The sequence below is a fragment of the Puntigrus tetrazona genome, unplaced genomic scaffold, assembly GCF_018831695.1.
Source record: "Puntigrus tetrazona isolate hp1 unplaced genomic scaffold, ASM1883169v1 S000000746, whole genome shotgun sequence".
NCBI lineage: Eukaryota > Metazoa > Chordata > Actinopteri > Cypriniformes > Cyprinidae > Puntigrus > Puntigrus tetrazona.
In genome coordinates, this window is record NW_025048355.1 from 2,762,501 (window position 1) to 2,775,000 (window position 12,500).

At 44.3% G+C, this 12,500-nt stretch overlaps 2 protein-coding genes across 6 annotated transcripts in view; one reads left to right on the top strand and one right to left on the bottom strand.

Moving 5' to 3' along the window:
* LOC122335272 (lysine-specific histone demethylase 1B) overlaps window positions 1–5,825 on the bottom strand; it is an 11,127-nt gene extending 5,302 nt beyond the window's left edge. For 3 of the 4 annotated variants that reach the window (XM_043233101.1, XM_043233099.1, XM_043233098.1), the window contains exons 1-13: window positions 5,659–5,825; window positions 4,674–4,765; window positions 4,473–4,594; window positions 4,253–4,342; window positions 4,069–4,180; window positions 3,372–3,485; window positions 3,261–3,299; window positions 2,471–2,633; window positions 1,459–1,643; window positions 1,099–1,269; window positions 947–1,018; window positions 628–762; window positions 195–366 (exon numbers count right to left, since the gene is read on the bottom strand). In XM_043233101.1, coding sequence (XP_043089036.1) covers window positions 195–366; window positions 628–762; window positions 947–1,018; window positions 1,099–1,269; window positions 1,459–1,643; window positions 2,471–2,633; window positions 3,261–3,299; window positions 3,372–3,485; window positions 4,069–4,180; window positions 4,253–4,342; window positions 4,473–4,594; window positions 4,674–4,765; window positions 5,659–5,674 — 1,483 coding nt within the window. In that variant the 5' untranslated portion in view covers window positions 5,675–5,825. The remainder of the gene's footprint in view (window positions 1–194; window positions 367–627; window positions 763–946; window positions 1,019–1,098; window positions 1,270–1,458; window positions 1,644–2,470; window positions 2,634–3,260; window positions 3,300–3,371; window positions 3,486–4,068; window positions 4,181–4,252; window positions 4,343–4,472; window positions 4,595–4,673; window positions 4,766–5,658) is intronic. The other variant, XM_043233100.1, reaches the window with a different exon arrangement.
* A 55-nt stretch (window positions 5,826–5,880) lies between these two features.
* Window positions 5,881–12,500, top strand: part of LOC122335271 (cilia- and flagella-associated protein 69-like) — a 12,491-nt gene continuing 5,871 nt past the window's right edge. Inside the window, exons 1-13 of one of the 2 annotated variants that reach the window (XM_043233097.1) lie at window positions 5,881–6,173; window positions 6,264–6,320; window positions 7,112–7,177; window positions 7,738–7,847; window positions 7,923–7,999; window positions 8,719–8,817; window positions 9,195–9,347; window positions 9,434–9,608; window positions 10,795–10,918; window positions 10,995–11,043; window positions 11,114–11,235; window positions 11,537–11,762; window positions 11,977–12,132. In XM_043233097.1, coding sequence (XP_043089032.1) covers window positions 6,096–6,173; window positions 6,264–6,320; window positions 7,112–7,177; window positions 7,738–7,847; window positions 7,923–7,999; window positions 8,719–8,817; window positions 9,195–9,347; window positions 9,434–9,608; window positions 10,795–10,918; window positions 10,995–11,043; window positions 11,114–11,235; window positions 11,537–11,762; window positions 11,977–12,132 — 1,492 coding nt within the window. In that variant the 5' untranslated portion in view covers window positions 5,881–6,095. Of the gene's footprint in view, window positions 6,174–6,263; window positions 6,321–7,111; window positions 7,178–7,737; window positions 7,848–7,922; window positions 8,000–8,718; window positions 8,818–9,194; window positions 9,348–9,430; window positions 9,609–10,794; window positions 10,919–10,994; window positions 11,044–11,113; window positions 11,236–11,536; window positions 11,763–11,976; window positions 12,133–12,500 lie in introns of both variants that reach the window. The other variant, XM_043233096.1, reaches the window with a different exon arrangement.

Consider the following 12,500-nt stretch of genomic DNA (forward strand, 5'->3'; position numbering starts at 1 on the left):
ATTAACACAATTAACCAAAAACTATAGTTAATTCAACTACCGTTAACTAACATTAACTAAAACTAACTACGATTTCTAGAAGACCTTCTTCTCACAGTTAACGGCATTGTTCTAAATCTTGATTCATTTAGCAGAAGTAAACCACATTTGTGTCACTGATCAGCTAATGATGTCATGATGTGGATCCGGCTAACCGCCCAGTGGTGCATCCTGGGACTGCGCCTTGTCTTTCCTCCACTCGGATACAGCGTCCAGCACAGCGTTAAAGTGGAAGTCCATGCGTTTGTCCAGAGCTGGGTCTGTGACACGTCCACCTTCCTGAATGAGCTCGCAGCGGACGCCCAGAGTGTGCATCCGCAGACCCACCTCAACACCAGAAGAAGCACAGCAGAGAGGTCACACACACACTCCAAACCACAGTGAGAGTGTGTGCGTGTGTGTGTGTGTGCACGAGCGAAGGTAAGAGTCAGAAGTGTGTGAGAGTTTAAGAGTGTGCATGTATAAGATAGTAAGAGTGTGTCAAAGTAAGTGAGTGAGTGAGTGAGAGAGAAAGAGAGTGGGTCAGTGTGTGTATGTGTGTGTGCGCGCGTGTTTGAGAGCGAGAATGTGTGTGTGTGTGTGTTTTACCTGCTCACACATCAGGGCTATGGGGTTGTTGACGCAGCCGTTGACGATCTGAGCTCCGCGGCCCACCGTCACGCCCAGCGACGCATCATCCCAAACCCGCCCCCCAATTCGCTCCCTTGCCTCCAGAACCACCACCTGTCCACCAATCAGAGAACAGACCATAAAAACAAAACCACCGACAAAAGAAAGTTCATAAACAGACTCTTCATTCTGATTGGCCAGACAATAATAAATAATACATTTATTATAATAATTTTATATACTGAGAATAAAGTCAACCATGTGCAGTAGTGCTTCTGCTGGTTTGTGTGTGTTGTACCTGCATGCCGAAGTTCTGGAGTTGTCTTGCAGCAGCGAGCCCTGCGGCACCTGCTCCGATGACCAGCACCTTCTGAACAGACACACATTAGTCTTCATGACTGTAACGAGAGGTTTAATGACTATAAGACAGAACGAGTGTATTTGTCTAACATTGTGCTGTGACTCAGGCAGCAGCGAGGACTTAATCTGCAGTGCTCCGGTGTTGATCAGGCCCTTCCTGGTCATGAAGTACAGGACCCGCTCCAGCTCCTGAACGCAGCGGACACGCACCAGCCCACGTACAATCACATGAGGAGCACACTTCTGCAGCGTCAGAACCTCCTGAGAGAGAGAGAGAGAGACCTCATCAACAAGATCCTCTAGGTTTCATCTGCTCTGACACAGTCACACAAGCCCAGACCTGCTCAGATCTCCTGCACTGCTCACAAACATGATAATGAGCAGAAAGCCAACACACACACACACACACACACCGCTGCAGTAACTAAAAGGCAAGCAAACATCAGGCACCTTGCAGTCACGGTTCCAGGCTGCCAGCACCAGGTTCCTCAGAGCCAGGTACATGGTGGGATCTCTGGAGAACTCTGGGAACTCGTACAGCTCGTCCAGCTCCATCATATCAGGTCTGACACACAGGGCCTTCCCACACTCATTCGGCTGATAGAAGGGCTGGAAATAGGGCGAGAGTCCGGGGACTACAGATGAACACACACACCATCAAAATTAAAGTCAAATACAAGCCAATATCTGCTCAGTAAACCCTTAAAACAAGAAAAACAGGTGAACAGCGTAAACATGTGAACTAATATATATCAGCACAGATTATCAGCGATTCAACACAATAAAAAAACTGTTTTGTATTATACATGCTTTGTTTAAATATGCAAATTAAGCATAAATCTGAAAATCCTGTCAACTGACAGAAAACAAGCTCTAAGGCAGTCAAAAACAGCACAGGTGGAGTGATGGGCTCTGCTTGTAATCCATCTAATGTGCACACACACCATGAACACACACCTGGAGACGTGTGGAGCAGCTGGGGGTTTAGTTCTTGCTCAAAGGTCTCTCCTCACTTGTGGTATTGAAGGTGAAGAGGGAGCTGGACCTTCACTCCCTCCACCTACAATCCCTGCCAGATCTGAGACTTAAACCTCACTACAGATCCATCTCTCTAAGCAGTAGGCCACGTCGGCAACCGTTTAATCTTTAGGTGTATTTGTAGCTAAATTCAGCAATGCATTGTAAATTTTTATTTTGTGTCAAAAATCTAACAAGAAAATAAAAACAAAGAGAAAAACTCTTTAAAAAGGTTGAAATATAGATGATTAGCCAATAGATAAAGTGCAATAAAAAAAGGATGCAATGTGCACTTTTTTATGTTTTTTTTCCCCAAAATCGACCAGTGCATGAAAAAAACATTGATTCTGCCTGAAGTGTCTGTATTAGGTTATCAAACGCACGTATTATAATAATAATTGGACCACGTTGCTCCTGAAAGTAGAAGGATGCAGTAATGACTCACTCTGAGGCGGAGCAGCTCTGCGGTGCTCGGGTGAAGCAGACGGGCTCATGCCCACACAGTCCGGGTAATAAGCGGAGAGGAAGGGACTGGCCGGACTGTCCTTAAACAGTGGCGGCAGGATGAGCATAGAGAGCCACCAGCTGTCCGTCACACCGGACACCCGCTGAACACACACACCAGATGAGCCATCAGAGCCTCCCACAAACAGATCATCCAACCAATCAGATTACAGCACAGCAAAAATGCTATGACTTGCTCAGATTTTGCTAAACTAAGCTAAGCTTGTGAAATGTTCTACTCTATGATGTAATAATGTGGAAAACCCCGCATCCACAGATCAGCAACGCCTGCTTCTACATCACTGCCTGCTAAGCCCCGCCCACAGATTCTACCAAATGACTTGTTTATATGAAGGTAAAACAGTATCAAAACTTGCCTGCTAATTTGAATCGGAGAACTTGTCATGTATGTTTAGCCCCACCCACCGATTCTTCAGTCCCTGTTTAGCCCCACCCACTGATTATTCCTTGACTGTTTAGCTCCACCCACTGATTCTTCATTCACTGTTTAGCTCCACCCACCGATTCTACATCACTGCCTTTTTAGCCCCGCCCACTGATCCAATCAAGCCTTTTCTGTGACACTAATTCATATGAATGGTCATCTAGTCTTGTCATGCATTAGTTAGTCATTAGGTAGATGTTTTGTGCGTCGCCTGTCAAGCAAACACATTTCTGTTAGATCTCAGACCACGCTGAGACCAGCTGAGAAGTAAGGGCTGATGTTTTACCACGTCCTCCGGCTGAGAGCACGCATCACTTCCTTCCACCTGCAGAACACAAGCACACGGGTGAGAGAGCGGCTCCGGCTCCGGCTCCAGAGCATCAGTGGAGCTGCTTACCTTCACGCTGTTGAGCTTCATCCCGCAGCGGTAGGACGAGGCCAGCGCCGAGGTCAGCTGTGTCTCTTTATTCAGCTGACGCCACTTCCCACAGTCAGCATTAGTGCACTGAACCTGAGAAACACCAGTGAGATCCTCAGTCATCAACATCAACTAATAATACATCGTTACAGCACCTATCAATATCGGTTTTCAAGAAAGAATACGGTCTTCATAGTTAATTTACAGTGCATTAACCCTTTTATTATGATTACTTATTTCAATGTGCTTTTGTTCATGGGTTTGATTACAGTGAAATAATAATAATAATAATAATAATGTTTAATAACTTCAGATAAATTTGTCTGCAAAATGTACACATTTCAATGATATATACTTTTTTTTAATTGTTATTATTATCATTATTTTGGGTCTGTATAGCTGTTATTTACTGTTACATTGTGCCTCAAATTTGTTTGCAGATGTCACAAACTTTACAGGTGAGTTGAGATCGTCACAAATTCAAATATCCTAAGTTCACAATTTCTCCCAAAATGGATTTGTAAGAAATTGTGAACCTAGGACACTTATTAGTGCAGTTGAAACCGTACTGTAAAGTGTTAGTAAGCATCAGAACGCACTGCTTTGCATGAACACCGTTCAGTTTGGATTATTCTGATGTTGACTGTGAAGGGTGTTGTCTATGTAGGCGTCTCACCCAGTAGGGCAGCTGCTGGTCGGCCATGAAGGCTTTAAGGCTGGGCTCGCTCTTCCCATTGCTGGTCCAGACCCTCTTCCAGGAGGAGAAGGTCTCGTATCCGTCTTTGTGACTGCAGGAGCACAGGCGTGATTAGCGTGACGTGCAGCAGGCGCTAGTCTCGTTAGCAACAGCACTCACTCACCTCCTGTAGTAATGATCGAAGCACTCGTTACAGAAGTGCTCTCCGCACGACAGGTGATACCAGCGAGACGTGTAACCGTTCCTAGCACACCTGAAGAGAAGACACACTTTATACTACATAGAGCAGAGAGAAACAAACACACTCCCTTTCTCACGCTCTCACACACACACACACACACTCATACTCCCTCGCACTCTCACTCACGCTCACACACACTCACCTCTCAGACGCACTGGCGAAACACACGGGGTACGTCGCTGGACATCCGGATTTCTCACACTTTCTGAATTTCTTCTCTGACTGATCCTCTTCTTCTCCAGCCTCTGGTGCTTTCCGTCTCGCCTGCAACACAAACACAGTCACACACACACACACACACATACTCAAAGAGGAGTTCTGTAGACACTGCAGTCTCTCTCACCTGTGCTGCAGGTGTGCTGCTGCGGCCCCGCCCACCAGAGTCTGGCCCACCCACTGCTGCTGCTGACCGCTTTCTTCCCCGGCACCGCCCGCCTGCTCAACACACACACACACACACTCATATATAAACACCATAAATATATAAACACATGATACATACACAGTCATGATATACACACATTGAGTCATAACACACACTCGTTACACAACACATTAACAAAGCACACATACTCATAAAACACATTTATAAAACACACACACACTCTCTCTCTCTCACACACACACACACAATCACAAGACACACACACACTTTCTCTTTCTCAAACACACACACACACTCACTGTCTCTCTCTCACTCATACTCTGTCCCACACTCTCTCTCTCACACACACACACACACTCACTTTGTGTCTCTCTCTCACACACACACTCACTTTGTGTCTCTCTCTCACACACTCTCTCTCTCTCTCACACATACACTCTCTCACTGTCTCTCTCACACACACACACTCTCTCACTCTGTCTCACACACACACACACACACTCTCTCACTCTGTCTCTCTCACTCTGTCTGTCTCACACTCTCTCGCTCTCTCTCTCACACACACACTCACTCTGTCTCTCTCTCACTCTCTCTCTCACACACACACACACACACACACACACTCTCTCTCTCACACACACACACACACACTCTCTCTCTCATTCTGTCTCTCTCTCACACACACACTCTCACTCTGTCTCACACACTCTCTCTCTCACACACACACTCTCTCTCTCTCACACACACACACTCTCACTCTGTCTGTCTCACACTCTCTCGCTCTCTCACACACACACACACACACACACACACACACACACACACACACACACACACTCTCTCTCTCTCTCTCTCTCTCTCTCACACACACACACACACACACACACAATGAGTCTCTCCTTCACATGACACAATATCCTGAATGCGGTTAAATGAGTCTCACCTGAGTCCGCCAGCATTGATAGCGATGTTTCGATTTAACCACTCAATACTTGACTCTATATTCTTTAATTAGACGAACAGTTCCTTCTTTGTTCTTTAACGAAACACATATATACAGCATCGTTTATTCTGCCCCATCTGCAGGAAACTCATGACCTCATTTCCGCTCTTGCGCTTGACAACACAAAACCAAAGTAAAAGTCCCTGCCTAAACTTCATCGCTACTGCACGGATGCAGGGCATGTAGGAGCTAGCATTATTTATAAGCTGTTTGATGTTTTTCTTTAGTAATTAAAAAACTGACACGACGAGTTCGGCACTCTGAAACGGAAGTTCGTCCCAGAGCAGCGCTCCGGAAGCTGCGCGCGTTACCATGGCGACTGCAGCGCGTCCTGTTGTCATGATGCAGGTGAGATGAACGGACTCGAGCTGTAGATCATGCTGTCCAGCGCGCCGCACGCCCGCGGCTTCATCCACAAACCCGCGCGGAGGAGCGAGAGCAAGCCGCGGCCCGAGGTGTGTGTCTCCGCCGCTGTCTCCGTGTTTCTCCGCGGTTCTCGCGGTTCGTTTCTTCCTGTCTGTCTCTGACTCTCCGCTGTTTTTCAGGCTCCGAGGCTCACCGATCTCTCTCGAGCGCTTCAGCTGCTTCAGGACCCGCTCTCGGTAAGACTTCTTAACTTTCAGTGAATCCACTTTCTATTTCCACGCTACTAGAACTTGCTCTTTAGGTAGTGCTTATTTCTACAAACTTTCTGAAGATTCTAAATGTAAAAGTCAACCAAATGTTACTAAATAAAATATGTATTTAATAGATATTATTATTTACTGAATTTAATAACAAATTGTTCAATCTGGTCATTATAAATCCCTATCATTGTATTCTTATATTTGATACTGTTCACTGTTCAGTCTGTGTTGTTAAAAGTGCTATAGATATAAGAAGTGATTGATTGATAGATTGATTCACTGGGGACTAGTACTACTTATTTGACACTAGTACCCTTTGTAATTGTTAATAGTAACAAATATTACTAGTCACAAAAATTGTTTTTCTTGTGTTATGTTTTAACCAGCTAGAATGACCACTGTAGAGTTCAATCAAAAGATATCACTGAGAAGACTTAACACTAGAATAAATACTAGTATCTAAAACAATGTGAACTAGTATCTATTGAATTCTTACTAGTAGCTAATCAATACATACTAGTGTGCAGCGAATAGGTCCTAATATATAATACATACTAGTGTGTGTGTGTGTGTGTGTGTGTGTGTGTGTGTGTATGTATGCACACACACACATAAATAATACATCTGTTTAACAGATAGAAGTATCTAAACTACTTCTAATATGTATATATAGGTGATATTTTAATGACATCCCCATAAAAGTCAATGAAATGAGTCGCTAGTAACACTAGTAGCGTTCATTCACTTTCTCTCTCCTTCGTTTCCAGTCCTCGTTAAAAGAAAGGCAGATTTTCATCCTGAAGAAGGTGGTAAAACAATGCCAGCATGGATTTGTATCCTTAAGATTCATGTAGAGGACACTGCCATAATCATGACTACATTAAAGTGTTATAAAAGAAAATGTGATTCAAAAACGGAAGTATATAAATAAGACGATTTATTTCTTTTTGCAGTCTTTGTTTTATATACTTACTAGTCTAAGATCCAACCCAGAATTTTTTTTATTATATTATATTATATTATATTGCAGAAAAGATAAAGCCCATGACCAAATCAAAATACTGGGGGAACTAAGTACAACTCTTCAGCTGATCAGATAAAATGGATGTATAGTTTAGGTTGGGAGTTATTGATAAATGATGTGCAGATGGTGGAAACCTGAGCGTGTGACAGTCAGTAATCATTCCTGCTGATGTCAGAGTGCTCTAGGATACTACGGTCCCTGATGTCTCAGTTTACAGCAGTCAGCATTTTCCAGCTTCAGATATTAGCTGATGTTTGTTGTGACGCACCGCATGACGCTCAGTGAGGCTCAGTGGAATAACCCTGTGATGATGAGGATGAGGATGATGATGATGATGATTAACACTTTCCTTAAAGCGCCCTCGTCCAGCTTTTGAAGGACCTCGCCGACGTGTTTAAGATTATAAATCTTTGTGCTGAAAGAGTGTCTGATCATCCGGAGTATGCCCGAATCCTCTGTGATTTCCTTCAGATAAGCAGGTCTGAGATCAGTCTTTGTAATCTTTACAGCCCCTGTGCAGTGAGCTGAACTCATCAGTCCTTTCTGTTTTCAAGTCTTCCCTTCCTGAAGGAGAAAGCATCTGATGAGATGAGCTACGCCTCTGTGGTGACAGACTGTGTGTCTCAGATGGGTGAGCTTAGAAAATAATACTTTCATTCATCAGTGATGAATAAAATAGATCAAAAGTGACAGGAAAGACATTAGAATGTTACAATAGATTTCTATTTCTATTTGAACTTTCTATTCATGTGTAAATGTATCAAAGTTTCCACAAAAATAATGGGCAGCACAACTGTTTTTAACACTGTTAATAATCAGAAAATAATTTTTAGAGTAGCAAATTAGAATGATTTCTGAAGGATCATATTAACAGGGTTTTTTACATTCTAATAATATTTCATTATTTCATGATCAAATAAATGCAGCCTTGATAAGGAGAAAACCTTTTTTTGTATAAAAAATAAATAAACTAAAGCGGGTTTTGAATAATTTAGAATTTTGGGGTTAATGTTTATGCAAATTATAATTTCTTTTTGACTTTTGTGGTGATATTTGATCCCATCCTCATACGGTTCTGAACTCTGGGTTCTCTTCAGGAAGGCAGAGGTCGACCTCTTTGCCTCTTCTGTTAGTAGAAGCTATAGCTACCTTGGCTCACGCTTCAGAAGGCTGGTATAGGCTTCATATAGGTGTGAGAGATGGCCTCCTCCTGCACTTGATCTATTGGGGAGATTAGTGTGGCCACCGGGGCATTTTCTCTCTATAACAGAAGCGTCCAGTCCTGCAAAGTTTAGCTCCAGCTCTAATCAAACACAGCAGCCCTTCTATATAATGTGTGTGTGACGACAGGTTATCTGATGAGGATCCCGCTGCTGGAGGTACGTCTTCAGATCTGCTCCACTGTGATCGCCTTCTACAGCCGCGACAAACACACACACAGCTCTGATGGTGAGAGACGTGTGTGTGTGTATAAGTGTGCGTATAGATGTGTGTGTGTGTATGTACCAGGTATCTATCACAAAGATAGTAATACTTTTGTATTAACTTTTAACAGTAACTTTTGACCTTGTAGGGACAATTTTTTGGTTCCCATGAGGAAACAATTATAAATTACACAGAATGCAGTGTATTAAAAATCTAAAATAGCAAAATGTATCCTGTAAGTGTAGGTTTAGGTGGAGGGTTGGTGTAGGACAATAGAAAATATTGTTTGTACAGTTTAAAACCCATTACACCTATGGAGAGTCCCCATTTAGATATCTAGGTAAATGTGTTTATGTGTGTGTGTGTGTGTGTGTGTGTACTGATGTGTGTGTGTGTGTCAGGTCTTTCTCCTGCCCGTCTGGACTACAGATCTCTGATGCTGGAGCGCAGTGGTATTTCTGAGACGCTGGTCATGTCTCTGGCCCTGACGGAGGAGCAGCTTCCGGTCAAACTGCGTCTCCTGCAGACGCTGCAGATCCTGTCCAGATCATCAGGTGATCAGTCAGAACCAATCAGAGCCTCCGCTCGCTCTCAGAGCATCAAGGCTCTGTCTGAATCTGTCTGTGATTTCTGATAGAAGTCAACTGTAATCTGATGCTGAGAGCTCGGGCCGCACACAAGATCTGCTTCCACATGAGTGAGGGTGATCCGTCTGGAGAGCTGCTCTTCAGATCCTCCGAGATCCTTTGGAACCTGCTGGAGAACGGCTCTCGACAGGAAGTGACCTCACAGCTCAGCAGCAGCGACTGCATCGCGTGAGTCCAACACACCACGAGATTAGTCAGTATCAATACTGTAGCCATACTGCTTCATAAAACAAAACTGCTCCAAACTGGAGACTTCGTTGTTCTGCTGGGGGACTTCAAAGCTCATAAGAGGGGGGCGATGCTAGACACCTGGAGAGGCATGATTGGGATGAAGAGCCCTCCTGATCTGAACCTGAGCAGTGTTTTGGAGGAAGCTGGACAGATTCGGTAGGCCCAAACGTACTGTGAGGGTCTTTTGGGAACGTTTGGAAGGGAGGTCTTCAGCTCCCACCTCAGCAGAGCTTTGATCGGATCACGAGGGAGGTTGGAGACATTGAGTCAAAGTGGACTATGTTATCTGCCTCCACTGTCGATGCTGTCGTTTGGAGCTGTGGCCATAAGGTCTCTGATGTCTGTTGTGGCGGTAACACCCAACCTGGTGGTAGAAACTGGAAGTAAGGGATGACGTCAAGCTGAAGAAAGAGTCCTAAGTAGACAGAAGTACTGAAAGTGATGGAATGGCCTTCACAGAGCCCTGATCTCAACATTATTGAGTGTCTCTGGGATTACATGAAGAGACAGAAGGATGTGAGAAAGCCTACATCCACAGATGATCTGTGGTTAGTTCTCCAAAATATTTGGAAGAACCTACCAGCCGAGTTCCTTCAGAAACTGTGTACCTAGAAGAATTGCTGCTGTTTTAAAGGCAAAGGGTGGTGACACCAAATATTGATTTAATTTAGATTTCTCTTTTGCTCAATCACTGCATTTTTGAAAATGTTTAACACTTTCTTTTATTAATTTTTTTACATTTTATAAATAATCATATTTATATATATATATTATAGCTAGTTTACAAAAATATAAGATACTTAGCTGTTGTATTACTGGGCCCAGATGAGTCATTTAAAACAGCAGTTTATTCTGCATACAACAGTGAAAATACAATATTTAAAAAATAAAAACACAATCGGCAACCTATGTGCCACATAAAGAAGCACTCCTTACACTACAATCCTTTGTTTGTTGTTTTTTGCATTGTTCCAGCAGAAATGAAAAGCTTTAGTTCTTTGCATGACAGTAATGTGTTCTGAAAATGTAATTGACATGATTTTTCTGTGATTGTGTGTCAGACGTGAGCTAAGCGTGATGATGAGTGTCCTTCAGACCTCCCATGATTCTCTCTGTGCTACAGATCTCTGAAGGACGCGTTCCTCCACCTGCTTCTGAACGGTTTCCGTCATCATGAGCGTCAACTGAGGAACGACCTGCTGGTGCTGCTGACTCTGATCTCAGAGAAGCCTGGCGCTCCTTTGATTGTAAGTCTTCGTCCTCATCGTCATCATCATCCTTATAAACTCTTCCACTGCAGCAGCTCTCATCTGTGTGTTTCAGGAGAGCGGCTTTCTCAAGCATCTCATGCCATTCATCACGTTTCCCGAGCGTAAGTATCGGTGATTATTGAGTGTTCCTGGCAGTGGTGTGAACTGTCCTCACAAACCTGTGTCTCTTAGTGAAGAGCCACAATCCTCAGGTGAGGAACCTCAAACTGACCTTCAGCCAGGAGGACTTTGAGATGAAGAAGCTCCTGCTGAACATCATTGTTGTGCTGTCTCAGGATCTGGCCGCTCTGCAGGTGTTTCTCCTTCCGTGGGGCACTTTATCAAAATGAAATATATTCTAAATAGCCGCTTTTCCACCATTGGGCCGAATGGTTCTCTTTTAAGCAAGCTATGGAGACATTAGCAGCCAAGTGACAGATCCTAAGTGACGATATCACCCACACACTTTACAGCACGGTTTAGCACGAGTGTCTAAGAGAAAGGTTTTAGTTATGAAACATACTGGATGCTTTTATAGCACAATGACTTCTCGAGAGAACTTCTCAGTTCATGACCTTTAAACATGCTGATGGTGTTTGTCTCTGTGCTGAGCAGTTGTTCAGAGAGGGCCGTGTGATGCTGGCTCTGATGCTGCTTGTTAAGCCGAGCTCGTCTGCGGTGCGCAGCGGCAGACGCAGCTGGACGTGCAGACAGCAGGAGGAGCTGCAGCTGCAGGCTCTGTCCACTCTGAGCTCGCTCGCTCCGCTGATGCTGGACGAATACATCAGTTGTCAGGCCAACACTTGTCTGCTGCTGCTGCTGGACTGCTGCCTGCAGGACGGTACAACACTCACTCAACACTCAAAACAAGGCCTCAGCAGTCTTACATTCATAAAGTCATGGCATTAAACTGAACTGCAAAAAATCAATCCCTTGCTCAGTATTTCTATTTTCCGGTACACATATCTATACGTGTTTAAATCAAGACACATTTACTTCAAGCACTTGAAGTTGAAGTGCTCTGTCACTGATAGATCTCCTCTGTTGTGTCTCAGACTCCTTGGGTGAGCAAGGTCAGGGTTTCCATGGCAGTGGCGGGAAGAAGGCTCAGCTGCGTTACTGTGTGCGTCTGCTCAGATCTGTGGTGTTTGTGCAGCATGAGCCGCTTCAGCAGGATCTGTGTGATCAGGGAGCCATCGGCCAACTCTTGGGTGAGTCTCCAGTGTCCTCTGCAGTCCTTCAGACTCGGATCAGACTCAGAGCAGACTCAGATCAGACTCACAGCAGATTCAGATCAGATTCAGTTCAGACTCACAGCAGACTCACAGCAGACTCAGAACACACTCAGATCAGACTCACAGCAGACTCAGATCAGACTCACAGCAGATTCAGATCAGATTCAGTTCAGACTCACAGCAGACTCACAGCAGACTCAGAACACACTCAGATCAGACTCACAGCAGACTCAGATCAGACTCACAGCAGATTCAGAGCAGATTCAGATCAGACTCACAGCAGACTCGGATCAGACTCAGAACACACTCAGATCAGACTCACAGCAGATTCAGATCAGATTCAG